Source organism: Dryobates pubescens, chromosome 31, assembly GCF_014839835.1.
Source record: "Dryobates pubescens isolate bDryPub1 chromosome 31, bDryPub1.pri, whole genome shotgun sequence".
NCBI classification, from domain to species: domain Eukaryota; kingdom Metazoa; phylum Chordata; class Aves; order Piciformes; family Picidae; genus Dryobates; species Dryobates pubescens.
The window spans coordinates 544,800-559,500 of NC_071642.1; the positions used below are offsets into that span (position 1 = coordinate 544,800).

At 59.7% G+C, this 14,701-nt stretch overlaps 1 protein-coding gene across 1 annotated transcript in view; it reads right to left on the reverse strand.

Annotated features, from left to right (window-relative positions):
• Positions 1-14,701, reverse strand: part of ELL (elongation factor for RNA polymerase II) — a 45,365-nt gene that overhangs the window by 8,237 nt on the left and 22,427 nt on the right. The window contains exons 3-7 of the mRNA XM_054175159.1: positions 10,203-10,324; positions 9,658-9,821; positions 6,779-7,032; positions 3,167-3,291; positions 980-1,076 (exon numbers count right to left, since the gene is read on the reverse strand). Of these exons, the coding sequence (XP_054031134.1) occupies positions 980-1,076; positions 3,167-3,291; positions 6,779-7,032; positions 9,658-9,821; positions 10,203-10,324 (762 nt within the window). The remainder of the gene's footprint in view (positions 1-979; positions 1,077-3,166; positions 3,292-6,778; positions 7,033-9,657; positions 9,822-10,202; positions 10,325-14,701) is intronic.

The following is a 14,701-nucleotide window of genomic DNA, read 5'->3' on the forward strand; positions in this document are numbered from 1 at the left end:
TTCAACCATCCTCTGAGAGACCAAAGTGCAGCTGATCTGCTTCAGAGTCAGGTTAAGAAGGCCCAAGCCCAGGCTCTCAGCAGCTCTGTGCCCAAGTGAGCTGCACCAGCAGGGATCATTCTTTGTTCCCCAGGAACATGCCCACAGCAGGGCTGGGCTTCAGCTCCCTGGCAGACAGGCTGCAGGGCCCTGGGTCTCAGCAGCAGCTCTGCCTGCTCCTCGCTGCCAGAGAGCTCCTGACTTCTGTTACCTGCTCATATTCTCTGCCACTAATCCCCAGTGTGTCTGTCCAGACAAGCAGGCATTACACATTCCACTGGCAGGAGGAGGACAAATCCTCAACTTGTCTGGGCTGCCCCAGAGCAGAGGGGAGCTGGCATTGCACAACCCAGCAGGGAATGGCTGCACCGAGGCAGCAGGGGGAGCGGGACCGCTGCTGCCCCACGTCAGCAGTGCTGCTGCTTCCCAGGGCACTGCCGTGGCAAACCAGTCCCCACAGCCTCCTGACAGCTCCATGAGCTGGCACCCCAGCCAACCCAGGAGCAGCCCAGCCTGCCCCTGATCTGTCACAGCAATTAGGCTGCCAAAGGTCAAGGTTTTTAATAACTCAACCGTGTTTGGGAGCTGCTTATTACTGCCTCCTGCCACTCAGTTATTAGCAGTGAGTAAAGCAGCAGCTCCCTGCCCTGCAACTCCAACAGGCAACCAGCTGGAAGCACCAGCAGTGTGGCCAGCAAGGCAAAGGGAGGGTCTCCCCCTTCTCTACTCTGCCCCAGGAAGGCCACACCTGCAGGACTGGGTCCAGCTCTGATCTCCCCAGTTCAGAAGGGACAGGGAACTGCTGGAGAGAGGCCAGTGGGCAGAAGCTGAGGGGCCTGGAGCAGCTCTGTGAGGAGCAAAGGCTGAGAGCCCTGGGGCTGAGAGCCTGCAGAAGAGCAGCCCCAGAGGGGACCTGGTTGCTCCCTCTCCAACCACCCACCTGAGGAGGGGAGCTGGAGTTCAGGTTGTCTTTTGGTGGGCTCAGGCTAGGAGCTTCTCCTTGAAATCCGCTGCTGTTCTGGGGCTGGCAGAGCTTCCTGCAAGACAGAATTGAGGGCAGCTCAGCTCTGGGCCTGCCAAGCCAGCTGATGCCACTCCAAACCTCCCTGCAGGCCAGAAGAGCCTCTGGGGCTGCCATGCTGCCTGCCTGAAGATGCCCTGAGAGCAGCTGGGTCAGGCACCGACAGTTTCCATCTCTGACAAAATACAGGAAGGAGAAACTACTACAGGAAGCCATCAAGCACCAGCCCATGGCAGCTGCTCCTGGCTCCTGCCCCCAGATTTCTGCTGTCTGTGAATGGAGGCAGCAGCCTGCAGTGCCCCTGCTGGGGCTGGGGGTGCAGGGAGGATTCCCTGCCGAGGATGGAACTTTCTGACAGCTTTACCTCTTTCCTCTTGAGCTGCTGCCATGAACATTGCACCAAAGGAATGAGAGCCTCAGGAATGCAGAGCTCAGAGCTGGCACTGAACTTTAGGGTGTTTAGGGTATTTCTGTTTATTTATATCCCCTTGCTGCTGGCTGGAGCACAGCTCAATAAGCACTACTGAGAGTGGTTTCTGCTGAGCTGGCCTCAGTTGCAATCGACTTCAGGATGCAAGCACACTGCAAAGGGGCTGAAGCCCAAGCTCAGATGTTGAGGAATGACTTCTCCCACTCCTCAGCATCATTAAACCAACTTGTTCCAGGAAGAGCAGCAGCAGCAGCCCCCCTGGGGCCAGGGAAGGCAGGATTCCACCAGCACTGGGAGCAGCATCATTGCTCCACCAGGCTTTCATTCAGAGCCTCCTAAGAGCAGCTTGGAGCTGCATCATGCAAAGTTGTGCTGCTCTGCTCTGGTTGTAGAGCTCCCTGCCAAGCCCCCTCTCTATGCTGGGATTCTGAGATCTCCTAAGATGCTCATCCTGGACCTCAGACAAGTGAATGAGAGAGGACAACTCTCAACCTGCAGCCCTGCAGCAGCAGCAAACCACTCCCCTAGCAGGGTGGAAATCACAGCCTGAGGAACAGAGAGAGCCAGCCCCAGCTGGGCACTGCCACCCAGAGCTCTAAGGGCTGCAGATGTGCTGATTACTGCCTCCAGTGACCCATCCAGTGGCAGCCAGCCCTGCAGACCAGGAGGGCTCTGAACAATTGGCTGGATCCAGGCAACCACACGGCCCAGGGCCTGCCCTGAGCCTCTTCCTCCTGCCCTCACCCCTGCCTGCTTTTCTCATTTTGCAGCCTCATTACCTGGCCTGAGCAGGGCTTTGTTTGTACAGTTGAATACATCCTTTCCAAGGTCTATTTATAGGCCTCCACATAACTGAATGCCACAATTCCAGAAAAAAAAGCAGCCCCCCCCTGGCTTTCCATGGGCAGAAATCTGCTGCCTGTGAGAGGCCCCAGGAGTGCAGGGCAGCTGTACTTTTCCATCTCATTAGAAGCCACCAGCAAGGCCATTTGAACCAGTTGGGTTTTCTTTAGAATGCTCTGAGTGCAAGTTTCTGTTGGTTTAACAAAGTCATCTCCAAGCCCATTGTGCTTTCAGGTGGTGGAAGCTGCTCCAGCAGAGCAGGCTCCACCTCATCTTGGCCAGCAGTGCAAGCCTCAGAAACAAGGCAGCTGCAGGACAAAACCTGTGCCAAGCCAGGTACCCTCAGAGCAGAATCCTCCTCCAGAAGCCTGGGAGGTGCACTGGGCTGCCTGCCAGCCAAAGCTCCACCTGAGCAAAGACATCTGTGGGGCAAAGAAGTCTTCAGCAGTGGGCCGAAGCCATGAGCTCAGCTCTGCAGGGGCTGCCTGCAGGGAGGGGCAGCAGCACAGGTAGCCCCTGGACAGTGAGGATCATGCTCTGCTTGCCAGGATCTCAAACCACCACCAAATCAGCTTCCAGCTGGAGCAGCTTTTGCTCCCCACCCAGGTTTCTCCCCTGGCTGTTCCTATGATCTGAAGTCAACCTAAGACCACCTGAAGAGTGCATCCACTTTGACAGCCAAGTGTGGCCAACCTCTGCAGCTGCCTGGGTGATAACCAGGCCTGCTTGGTGTTCAGACAACTCAGCTTACCACAGCTCTGCCAGCTTAGTGACCCTGATGCATAGCAACTCGACCTGGCCCAGTGCTTCCCAGCTCCAGGGGCAATAATTACCGGACCAGGATCCTCTTCAGCAGCTGCTGGTCCCCCTCTGAGTAGCCAGGCCAGTCCTTCTGCACCTCCTTGTAGACACAATCCTTCAGGGTGAAAGTGCTGTCCTTGGCACTCAGATTTGCCACCTGAAACAAAAGCCAGTTGCAAAACCCCAGCTGTGGGGGTTGCTGTATCTCACTCCTACCAAAGGAGGTCTAAGCTGCAGGCAGAGCCTCAGCACCCCGCAGCGGTTGGTGGGGTGAGGGAACAGGGAGAGGCTTTCAACTTCATCTCATTATTAAGGTGATTTACTCCAACTGTGCCTTGCCTTTTGCCTTCTCACTGCCAGACTTTGAGGTTCCAAAGCACATCCAGTTTGCTGGGCAACCAGGCATATCTAAGCAGATTATTCAGCTTGGATAGTCTGGAATGGTACAAGATCAGCTCATGGAAATACCTGGAAATGAACCCTGATGGGAACAGGCAGCTCTCCCTTATCACACCTGTGCCCCAGCTCAGATGGAGCAGTTGGAGCTGACAGGGCAGCTCTCGTGGCCACAGCTTAGTTAACAATTGCCTGAAGATAATTTCTCAGGCAGGAGCCAGCAGAGCAGGCAGCAGGCAGCAGACAGAGGCCTTCCCCAGGAGCTGGGAGGGAAATGCCTGGGGGCACTGCCCAGGGAAGGCTGCAGATTGCCCCTGCCCCTCAGTGCACCACCAGCAGCAGCTGCACCTCACAGAGGGCAACTTCTGAGGACTACTTGAGGGCAAGAACCAAACCTGTGACTACCAGCTTGCAACCCAGGGTTTACACAGTAGAAGTCTGCACCTCGCTGCTGTGCTGCAGGCAGCCCTTGCAGGAGGAACTCTCTGACATCTGAGCCCATCCCATGCTGTGCAGCTTCCCCCCAGCCCTGCCTGCTGCCTGCACAGGTAGGAAACGCTGCTGGGTCCGGCAGGGCTGTGTCAGGATGGCAACAGCTTGGTCAGAGTTATCCCACAGCTCAGCTGGAAGGTTAACTGCTGGCTGCTGGTTACACATCTGAGGAGGTGTTAGCACAGCCCCCAAACCCCCACAGCCCTTCCTGGGGGACTGCAGAGTGCTGCAGGTTTGGAAGGAGAAGGGAGATGGAGCAAAGGGGGCAAAAGCTGTGCCTGCAGCCAGGCTGAGAGCTGGCAGAGCCCAAATCCCTGCTTCAGCTGCTCAGCCTGGCTGCTGGACTACACCTGAGCCACCAGAGGTTTGGGAGGTGCTGGGGACCTGTTCCATGTTGCTCTTCTTGGCTCAGGAGACGTCCTGCCTGCGGGCTCCTGGTACCCACACAGCACTGAGAGCCTCACAAAGGCCAGGGAAGGAGCGAGGCCTCTGGAATTCACTGAAGATGCTGTTGAGTTTGTTTGCTTTAGGGAGACTACAACCTAGCATTAAACCCCAATGGATTGAGCAGCAAAAGGCTGCAGAGCTGACAAGGCAAAGCTCTCCTGATAGGTGAGGAATAGCAGCTCAGTTATCAGCTTACACGACCAACACTTTGTTTTTCCTCCCAGCTCTGTCAGCTTTCCAAAAGCCTGAGCCAAAACACAAGGAGAATTTGAGCTGTGTTTTACATTCAGAGATCCTGGTAAACAGCCCCAAGAGACAAAAGCCAAACCAGGCTGCTGTTTCAGAACCTCTCCGAGAGCCTCTCCTGTTCCCGCTGCCTCCCACGGCAGGAGCTGCGCCGCCGGGGCAGGCCGGGGGCCCAGGCACCACCGCCGCTGGGCTTTGCTCTGCACAGAGGCTGAGGGCTGCCACCTCCTTGTTTTGCTGGTGTGGGACTCTGCAAAGCTCCACCCCAAACCTCCCCAAAATAGAAGCCTTGCAAAATGAGGCAAAAAGGGCAGCAGGAACAGAGAGTCCTGAGAGAGAAGGGAGAGCACAATGAAACCCACACCTCGGTGTGTTCGGCCAGGCAGCGCTCTCAGCCTGCAATTTTTAGCTTATCTGTGCCTGCCTGTGGATGGGAACCCTGCTAGGGCTGCAGGGAAGATCAAGTTTATGAGCAACACATTTACAGTCAGAGACTCAGCATTCAGCCCAGGCAGCTGCCCATGGCCACTGCCAAACACCTCCCCTGCCTGCTAGCGCTCGGGGGGGCAGTGGTAACGGAGCTGCTCAGCAGCAGCAGCACTCCTGGAGTTAAATCTATTTATGGCATTCAACAGGGTGCTCCAAGGAGCTCTGGCACTGCCAGAAAATTCAGGGCTCCAGGATGAAAACCTAGGGAAGGAGCAAGCAGTGCCAGCCAGAACTCCATTTTCAGCATGACCTGCCCTGTGCCTGTGGGCAAGGCAGCTCCTCACTGCCTGCTCTGCAGCTAGGGAAAGGAGGGAAGGAAAACACAAGCCCCCAGCCAGCAGAGTGCAGCTGCAGCACTTCAATAAATCCCCATGGCTGTGTTTGCCCTCAGAGCAATAAAAGGTATTTACTGCAGCTCCTAAAATGGCAGCAGCACCGTGGTGCCAAGTGCCAAGGCCTGCTCCAGCTGGCAGCCAGCTCCCACCCCTCACACAGGAGGGATCTGCTGCTCTGCAGGGAGCTGCTGCACCTTCACACCTGCCCAGCTGCACCTCTGAGCAGGGAGGGCATGGGGCTGAGCACTCCAAGGGGGAAGGCTGAGTGGGGGGCACAGGGTTTCACCTGCACTGGCTCTGCACTGGGGGTCTGCTGCTCCCTGCCCATGGTAATAAAAATGGAGAGATTTTGAGATGCACAGAATGAGTTGGGCTGGAAGGGACCTTACAGACTGTCCAGTTCCAACCCCCTGCCATGGGCAGGGACACCTCCCACCAGCCCAGGCTGCTCAGGGCCTCCTCCAGCCTGGCCTTGAACAGCTCCAGGGAGGGGGCAGCCACAGCCTCCCTGGGCAGCCTGGGCCAGGCTCTCCCCAGCCTCCCTGGATTCTGTAGGAAGATTTTGCATCAACCACCCAGGCATGAGACACAAGTGAAGGTTTTCCAGGCTAAAGCATCCCAGGAGCTGATAACCCAACACACCTCTAGCAAGGCTGTCAGATGAAAGCCTCACCTTCCAAGCCCCCACTCTGTAGGTGAGAGCAGACCCAACAGTGTGCAGACCCTCTGTTAGGGGAATCCCAGAGTGCCTCAACAGGTTCCTTTGTGTCCATGTCAATGAAAATGTGCAGATTTACAGGCTGGACTCCAGGACCTTCCAGGTCTTTTCCAACCAAAGCAATTCTGTGGGATCAAGCAGCCTGGGGAGCCTCTGTTGGAGGCTTCTCCTCACAGCTAACTGAAAGTGTTCCTCTGAAGTGACTCAAAGGCTCCTGCCTGTCTGTGTCAATGAGAGGTTAGAGGCTCTAACACCTCAGAGCTGCAGAGCCTCTGTCAGGTAATTCCAGCCAGCAGTGCTCCTCTAAAGCACTGATCTGGTGCACTACAGCTCAGCTGCCCACACCCAAACCCAGGAGTCCTCACCAGCAGCTTCTGCTGCCTCTAGCAGGAGGGCAAGGTGAATGCTGAACTGCTGCTGGACACTGCCCTCATGGAGCTGGGCTCAGGCACACAGGGCTCAGGCACACAGGGCAGGTCCAGACTCACCCCAGGGAGGACACTGCCCCTCAGGGTACAAACCTGCTGCAGAAGGCTGTCCAGCAAATCCTTGTCCTGCTGAGAAAGTCCATCCTTCTGCAATCTGAGAATAAGTTCAGGTTTCTTGTAAGGCTTTAGTGCCAGTAAGTGCACAACCCTGTCCTTGAAGGGTCTCTGGGATATGGCACTGTTGCCTCTCTTTATTGCACTGGCCAGGTTGACCGGCGTCGGGCGCTTCCGGGAGGGCACCGCGTCCGAGGCGCCCGGCGCAGGCTTCCGCACCTGAACCTTCTTGCCTGCGAGGAGAGGAGAGCAGAGAGCTGCAGCAGGCGCCCTGCAAAGGCCACTGGGCTGTCAACACGTAGAGGGAGTGCAGCAGAGCGTGTGAAGCGCCAGGGGGTGACAAGGAAGGACAAACACAAGCAGCAGAGCCCCGGCCGGCGGGCTGCGGCACCCCTTGAGCCTGATCGCTGCTGACAAGCTTGGAGCAAGTAAACAGCAACACCAGGCCCTGGAAACCTGAGCACCATTGGCCACAGGCTTTACATAAAGCCCTCTTTGTCTGCCAGCTTTTCATTGCTCCCCAGCCCATGAATCCCCACAGCTCAGCTAACCATTCCTTCCCCTCCCTGGGAGAGGGAAATTCTGCATTATTATGGAGAAGAGACAAAATATGGAGTGGAGAGCCCAGAAGTGGCCAAGGAGCAGCTCCCTGCTGCTGAGCTCAGCAAAAGCTCTCCTCCAGCAGATGTTTCTCCTTTTAGAACAATGGCAACTTTATGGGGCTGGGTCCACCTCCCTTCCCCCCACCAGGCAGGCCCAGCTGAGCAGGGTCTAGCGTGGTCCATGGCCTATTCAGCAGTGTGCTGCCTGCTCTGGTGGGACAGCCTCCTCCAGCCACAGCTACACACAGGAGAGCACAAAGCTGTCTCCAAAGCTCATCCCAAGCCCTCAGAAACAGCTTCCTCGACTCCATCCCAGTGTGGTTCTTGGTTCCTGACAGCATCAGGCAAGAAGTCATCTCTCCCACTCCCACTGAAGAGCAGCTCGGAGTCCTGAGTCCCACCTCACTCCCAGCACAAACCCAAGGGCTGCAGGGCTTGGGCCAGGGGCAGGTTCCTGCTCCCAAAGGCAAGCCCAGCATCTGGACAGAAATGAATGTGCAGGGTCCAAGGTCTAAGCCATGCAGAAGCAATCAATAATCAGCGTGGTTCAAGACAGTGCCCTTCAGCAGGACAAACAGCACCCAGCAGTCACTGTGAGCTCCAGAGGCTGCTCCCAGCAGGGCAGACCTGCAGTGCTAGGAAGCAACTGAGTCATCTGCAGATACTGTGCTGGGCTGCATGCTTGTGCCACTGACATGCAGATTGCACAACAGGCTCCACTTCCTGCCTGCTCCTTACGCACCAGGCTGATGTGAGCCAGCCCAGCCCAGCCCAGCCCGGGCAGGAGGCAGCAAAACAACAGCTCAGACACAGAACATCCCCAGAAGTCAGAGTTCAGCTGCACTTGGTTGCCAGAAGTGGGACAAGAGAAGGTCTCTCCGCTTCCTAGACCTGCTTTAACTCTTCCAGCAGGGCAGGGACAGCAGATACCACCCTGGGACATTTCTGCTTGAGGTGGAGCCCAAAGGAGCACTGACAGCAAAAGCAGAAGCTAGGGGAAGGCAGAACAGGAGGTGCCTGAAATGACTGCAGCGTGAACATCCAGAGCTGCCCAGCCCCAGAGCTGGGGTGTGAGCAACACACAGCCCCTGCTGACATGGCAGCTACCCACACACAGCCCTCCAGGTGCTGCTGGCCACCTCCCCTGCTCTCCAGTTTCAACATTTCATAGAAATTCTCCCACATCTGAGCTGCCTGCAGCAGCTCCACTGAGGCTGAAGCGCTGAGCTGGGGCTCTGATGGCAAGCTGAGCCCCAAGCCTCTCCCTGCAGCCAGCAGCATCAGCTGCTGGGGCTGGCACTGCCAGTCTGCACAGCCCACCAGGGAACTGTCCTTGCCCAGCTCCTTCCCTTTGGAGCAGTGTCTCAAGCCTGGCTTCTCACCTGCAAAGCACAGCCCCCCCCAGGCCCCAGCCCAGAGCTGTGAACCTTTCTGCAGGAGCACTCTGACATCCCAGGCTCTGCTCCATCTTTCCAGGAAGCTTCTCCCTCAGCTGCTCCCCAGCTCCATCCCCTTACTGTAATGCTCTCAGAGAGAGGCTAAACAAAACCACCCCCAGCCTACAGGAAATCAATGAATTTCCTTCCTGATTGCTATCTGACTTCTCAGCTCTGAGCACTAGGCCATGGAACAATGAGTCAGGGGCAGCTCTGCATTGTGCCACTCACCGCTGGGCTCAGACATCCTCTGAGCAGGGGCTGGCAGAGCTGCCCCCAGGAGACTCCCCCAGGGCCCTGCTTTCTGCTTGATGCTTATGGCCTTGGTCTGTGACCAGTCTGGGGTTATGCAGGGACTTGAGCCCCAAGCCAGGTCTCTGCAGGCTCCTTCTGGAGCCCACAGCTGTCTGCCACGGCTTTGTTTGCCTCCCTCGTCACAGCTGGCGTGCCCCAGGCTGCAGGCAGCACAGCACAGGGCCCTGCTACCTGCCCCCAGCTGCACTCCCCGGCGCTGTGACAGCCACCGAGGGACCCCTGAGCTGACCCCACAGGAACTGCTGCTGCAGCGTCCCCAGGTGCCAGGAGTGTGACCACTGCCCACAGAGCCCCCAGGGACCGGGCAGGGACCGGCCTGGGACCGGCCTGGGACCGGCACAGGCCCCAGGGTGGGGGCAGAAGCCAGGAAGGAGGCACCAGGCGAGCACCTCGGCAGGTCAGACACCCAGCAGGAGCCACCAGGCGCTTCCCGAGGCCTCTCCCGGCCAGGCAGGGGCCAGGCTGCGACCCCAGAGGCGCTGCCCCCCGGCCCGGCGCTGCCTACCCAGGTATCTGCCGCCCGGCTTGATGACGATGGCGCTGCGGCTGCGCGTCTCCTCCTCGGCCTGCGCCATGCTCTGCCGCGCCTTCTGGTACGAGTCGTCCGTGGCACAGACGGTGATCTTGTCCTGGATGCTGCCCAGGCAGTCCAGGTGGATGTTGCCATTGCTGCAGGAGAGAGGCAACGCAAAGAGGGCTTGGTCACGGGGGGCAGGGCGAGAGCGAACGGCCTCGGGCTGCCCCAGGGGAGGTTCAGGCTGGACACGAGAAGAAACTTCTTCCCTGGAAGGGTTCTCAAAGCCTGGCCCAGGCTGCCCAGGGAGGTGGCTGAGTGCCTATTCCTGGAGGGGTTTCCAAGAGGCAGAGCTGTGGTGCTGAGGGCCAGGGCTCAGCCCCAGCCCTGGCAGAGCCTGAGGAGGGTTGGAGTGGACCTTCGGTGCCTTTCCATGACTCGGAGCTGTGCTGGGGTTTGTCAGGGCACAGACTCTACAGAAGAGAAGACAAAAAGTGGAAGCCAAGAGGCTGGGTGCCCTCTGCTGCACCACTCACCTAGAGACATACTGCTGGATGCAGTCAAAGCTGCCCTGGGGGCTGTCCTTGCCGATGTTGGACAGGTAGAAGGTGAAGGTCCTCACTTCCGAGGGTCGGTCGGGCCTGGGGATGGCGATGTGCTGCGGGCAGGAGGGGAAGGTTGGAGCCTGGGGCACTCCAGCGCCAGGTGCACCCTTCTGGCAGGCACCCTGGGCTGAGCCACTCTGCAGCCTGAAGCTCTGGGACTGCTGCCCAGGGGAGTGCGAGGAGCAAAGAGCTGCCTCGAGGTTTCAGCTCAGCAAAGCCTCGTGTGGGGCCCAGATAAGGTGCCAGAGGGGGCCAGATGTGCACAGCAGCTGCAGACACAGCAGTGCCTGCACCAGGGCAGAGATCTGAGCTGGCAGCTTGCTGCCTCCCAAAGCAGAGCCCAGAATCATCTCGTCCTAGGAATCTGACCCAGTCCTGGAGATTCAGGCCCAGCCCTGCTGCCCCTGCTTGGATCCAACTCCCAGCACTGCAGGATGGTTCCCTGGGCATCAGTGCTCAGCAGGCAGCCCCAGCAGGGTGGCAGGCAGGGCTCCCTCCGGGCTAGGAGGCTGTCACTCCACAAGGAGATTCCAGGGCTCAGCAGGGCTGACACTGCTGCTGGGTTCAATATCTGCCCAAGCATTAGGGGTGCTCCCAGACACCACTGCCCTGCACCCCCAGCAGGGAAACTGCTCCCCCTCTGCCCTGGGGGTCCAGCCCCAGCCCCACTCCCACATCAGTGCTGGACCATGAAGCTGGCTCAAGAGCAAGCAGCAGCAGCAGCTTCAACCTATTTTCAGCTCCACCATGCAGATTTGTGTTTACCCAAACTGCCACATCTAGGCCCAAAATCCTCCCTCCTGCTAACCAGCCTGGGGCAGCCACACACCCAGGCTCCAGAGAGGCTCTCTGCTGGCACTGAGGCTTTCTAGGTGGTTTCCTCTTGACCTCAGGCGCCTGCAGCAGGCTGGGCCAGCACATCTGAGCCACTCTGCTAACCACAGAGACCTTCTGGGAGGATGCAGGCAAGGCCTGAGGGAGCTGTGCTGAAGCCCTGCAGCAGGGCCCAGCCACTCCCATGAAGAGCAGAGACCCTCCAGAGGTCCCTTCCAAGCATTCCATGAAGGCCTCCAGAGCTGTACAGGGCAAGCTCCCCCCCAGCCCCCAGCAGACCTGGGGGCACCCAGCAGCCCTGCCCTGTTATCTGCTCGGCCAAACGCCTGCTGCAGCCTTGAGCCCTTAATCTGCCCCAGCACCCTCTGCCCCCACCCACCCCCCCCAAAGTTATCTCCTGCCTCCTGAGCAGGCTGAGAGGCTGCACCAGGCTGTGTCAGCAGCAGGCTGTGGGCAGTCTGCAGCGGGCACCACTCACCCGTGGGTCACCCTGCTGGGAAGAGGGCACCAAGGGAAAGGCAACCAGGCTGCAGCTGCTGCTGGGGACTGCTGCTGGTAAAACAACCCCCAGAGGGTGTCCCCAGCTCAGACATTCAGACACCAAAATAACTCCAGCTCCTGGCTCACCCTTGTGAAGGCCTCGATTCAGGCCTCCTGGGCAGCTCCTGCAGCGGCAGGCAGGAGCGAGCTGCTGGCGGCCCTGAAGGCCTCAGCAGATGCAAGCTGGCCCTTATCTGGGCAGTATTTTTAGCTGAAACAGGAGGTTTCTCCAGCCACCAAATCAGCCAACTGCTGTGGGGGAGCCCTAATTTTGGTGCTGAGCAGGACACCAGTAACCATAGGCACTTAAAAATATCTGGAGTGCAGATGTGCCTCCTGGGGCGGTTTGCTGAGGGGTTTCTTGTGGTTTGGGTTTGGTTTTTTCCTTTCAAGAAACTCTGCACAGCTCACTGAGCAGCAGCCTCAGCCTGCTCTGGGGACAGCTGCACAAGCTCACACCAGCACCCAGGGGCAGATGTCCTGATTCCAATCAGGTAAGGCTCAGGCTCCGCTCCCAGCACTCCCAGCAGAGCTGCACTCAACTCCAGGCGCTCAGCACCTGAGGGGTTCCCCCTGCCCAGCTCAGCTCTTTCCCTGCTCCCCCAGGAGGCCTCTGCTGACTCACCCCAGCTGAAGCTCCATTTCTGCCCAGGCTTCACCCAAGAGAAGCAGCTCCAGCCCTTCCTGGACAGCTCTGCCCCCACCAACAGCACAGCACTTTGGTACTCAAGCTCCTAAGGTAATGCCCCTGGTGGTGCAGGGCTGCTGGCTGGGCTGGATGGTCTGAGGTGGCACACAGGCTGGCACCAGGCTGCACTCAATCTCAAAGGCCTCTTCCAGCTTAAACAGTTCTGAGTCCATGCCAAGTGCACCAGAGCTCAGTGTCTGCAGGAGCTGCCCCACTTCAGGCCTGAGAACTCCTCTGCAAGGGCAGCACTGCAGCCGAGGGCAGCACCGCCTGCCGCCGAGGGCAGCACCGCCTGCCGCCGAGGGCAGCACCGCAGCTGAGGGCAGCACCGCCTGCAGCCGAGGGCAGCACCGCCTGCCGCCGAGGGCAGCACCGCCTGCCGCCGAGGGCAGCACCGCAGCTGAGGGCAGCACTGCCTGCAGCCGAGGGCAGCACCGCCTGCAGCCGAGGGCAGCACCGCCTGCAGCCGAGGGCAGCACCGCCTGCCGCCGAGGGCAGCACCGCAGCTGAGGGCAGCACTGCCTGCAGCCGAGGGCAGCACCGCCTGCCGCCGAGGGCAGCACCGCCTGCCGCCGAGGGCAGCACCGCAGCTGAGGGCAGCACCGCCTGCAGCCGAGGGCAGCACCGCAGCTGAGGGCAGCACCGCCTGCCGCCGAGGGCAGCACCGCCTGCCGCCGAGGGCAGCACCGCCTGCCGCCGAGGGCAGCACCGCAGCTGAGGGCAGCACCGCCTGCAGCCGAGGGCAGCACCGCAGCTGAGGGCAGCACTGCCTGCAGCTGAGGGCAGCACCGCAGCTGAGGGCAGCACCGCCTGCAGCCGAGGGCAGCACCACAGCCGAGGGCAGCACCGCCTGCAGCCGAGGGCAGCACCGCAGCTGAGGGCAGCACTGCCTGCAGCCGAGGGCAGCACCACAGCCGAGGGCAGCACCGCCTGCAGCCGAGGGCAGCACCGCAGCCGAGGGCAGCACCGCCTGCAGCCGAGGGCAGCACCGCAGCTGAGGGCAGCACTGCCTGCAGCTGAGGGCAGCACCGCCTGCAGCCGAGGGCAGCACCACAGCCGAGGGCAGCACCGCCTGCAGCCGAGGGCAGCACCGCAGCTGAGGGCAGCACTGCCTGCAGCCGAGGGCAGCACCACAGCCGAGGGCAGCACTGCCTGCAGCCGAGGGCAGCACCGCCTGCAGCCGAGGGCAGCACCGCCTGCAGCCGAGGGCAGCACCACAGCTGAGGGCAGCACCGCCTGCAGCCAAGGGCAGCACCGCCTGCAGCCGAGGGCAGCACCGCCTGCAGCCGAGGGCAGCACCGCCTGCAGCCGAGGGCAGCACCGCCGCTGAGGGCAGCACCGCCTGCAGCCGAGGGCAGCACCGCCTGCAGCCGAGGGCAGCACCGCCTGCAGCTGTGGTGATGCAGTTTGCTGCACTTCCCTCCAGGATGAAGGCTGCAGGAGGGCAGAGCCATCCCTCAGCAGCTGCACAGCTCAGGTGCAGGCCCCCACAGGTCCCTCCAAGGGCAGGGAAGGCATCTGGGGCCTTCTGGAGCCTCTTTCTCCCATGCAGAGCTGTTTGCTCTCCTACCAGCAGTAAATCACTCACCCTGCACTGCTCTCCTCCTCACTGCCAAACTCCAACTGCAGATTTTTATCTGAGCTTTCATGCTGAGCTTGCTGGGAAGCTCAGTTGTAAACAGTGACACAAAACCAACCTGGAACTTGCTCCCTCCTGAACTTCCCAGGATGAGCAGCTGTGGACTTTTCTTCTTCCCAGTCACAATCAGATCTTTGCTGCTACCCTCTGTGGGAGTGAGGCTGCAATCAGGAGGCACAACACAGGCAGGCAGGGCTGGGCTGGACCTCACTGCCTGCTGCTCTCCAGCCTCTGGGGAAGTTTTGCTGTGCCACCACAAACTCCCAGCCTACAAACCTGAGCTCTTCACAGGAGAGCTCAGATCAGTGAGAGGAACTGAACTCCATTCCCCTTCCTTATGCAGAGTCAAGCACAGCCAACAGGGATCCAAGTGCCTGAGCTCAGTGAAGAGCTGCATGGCTCTGTCAGGAACATCACCTATTAAATCTCTCTGCTGGCTGGGGCAGAGCCTTTCAAGGGCCTATAAATACCCTGGAGGAGCTCAGCCAGGGGAACACAAGCTGAAGTAAAACCCCTGAACAGAAAGCACTTGTGGTGCTCCCAGGACCTGCACAGCTGCTCAGTGAGGAGCACCTGAGCAGCCTCCCAGCACTGCCTGCCAGCCCCACACCAGCTGCCCCAGGCTCAGCCTCTCCTCACACACCAGCAAGGCTGCCATGGATTATGGCACCCAGCACAGCTCTGCCAGGGCTGAGCCTTCCCTTCCTTGTCCCACCCACCAGCAAACCC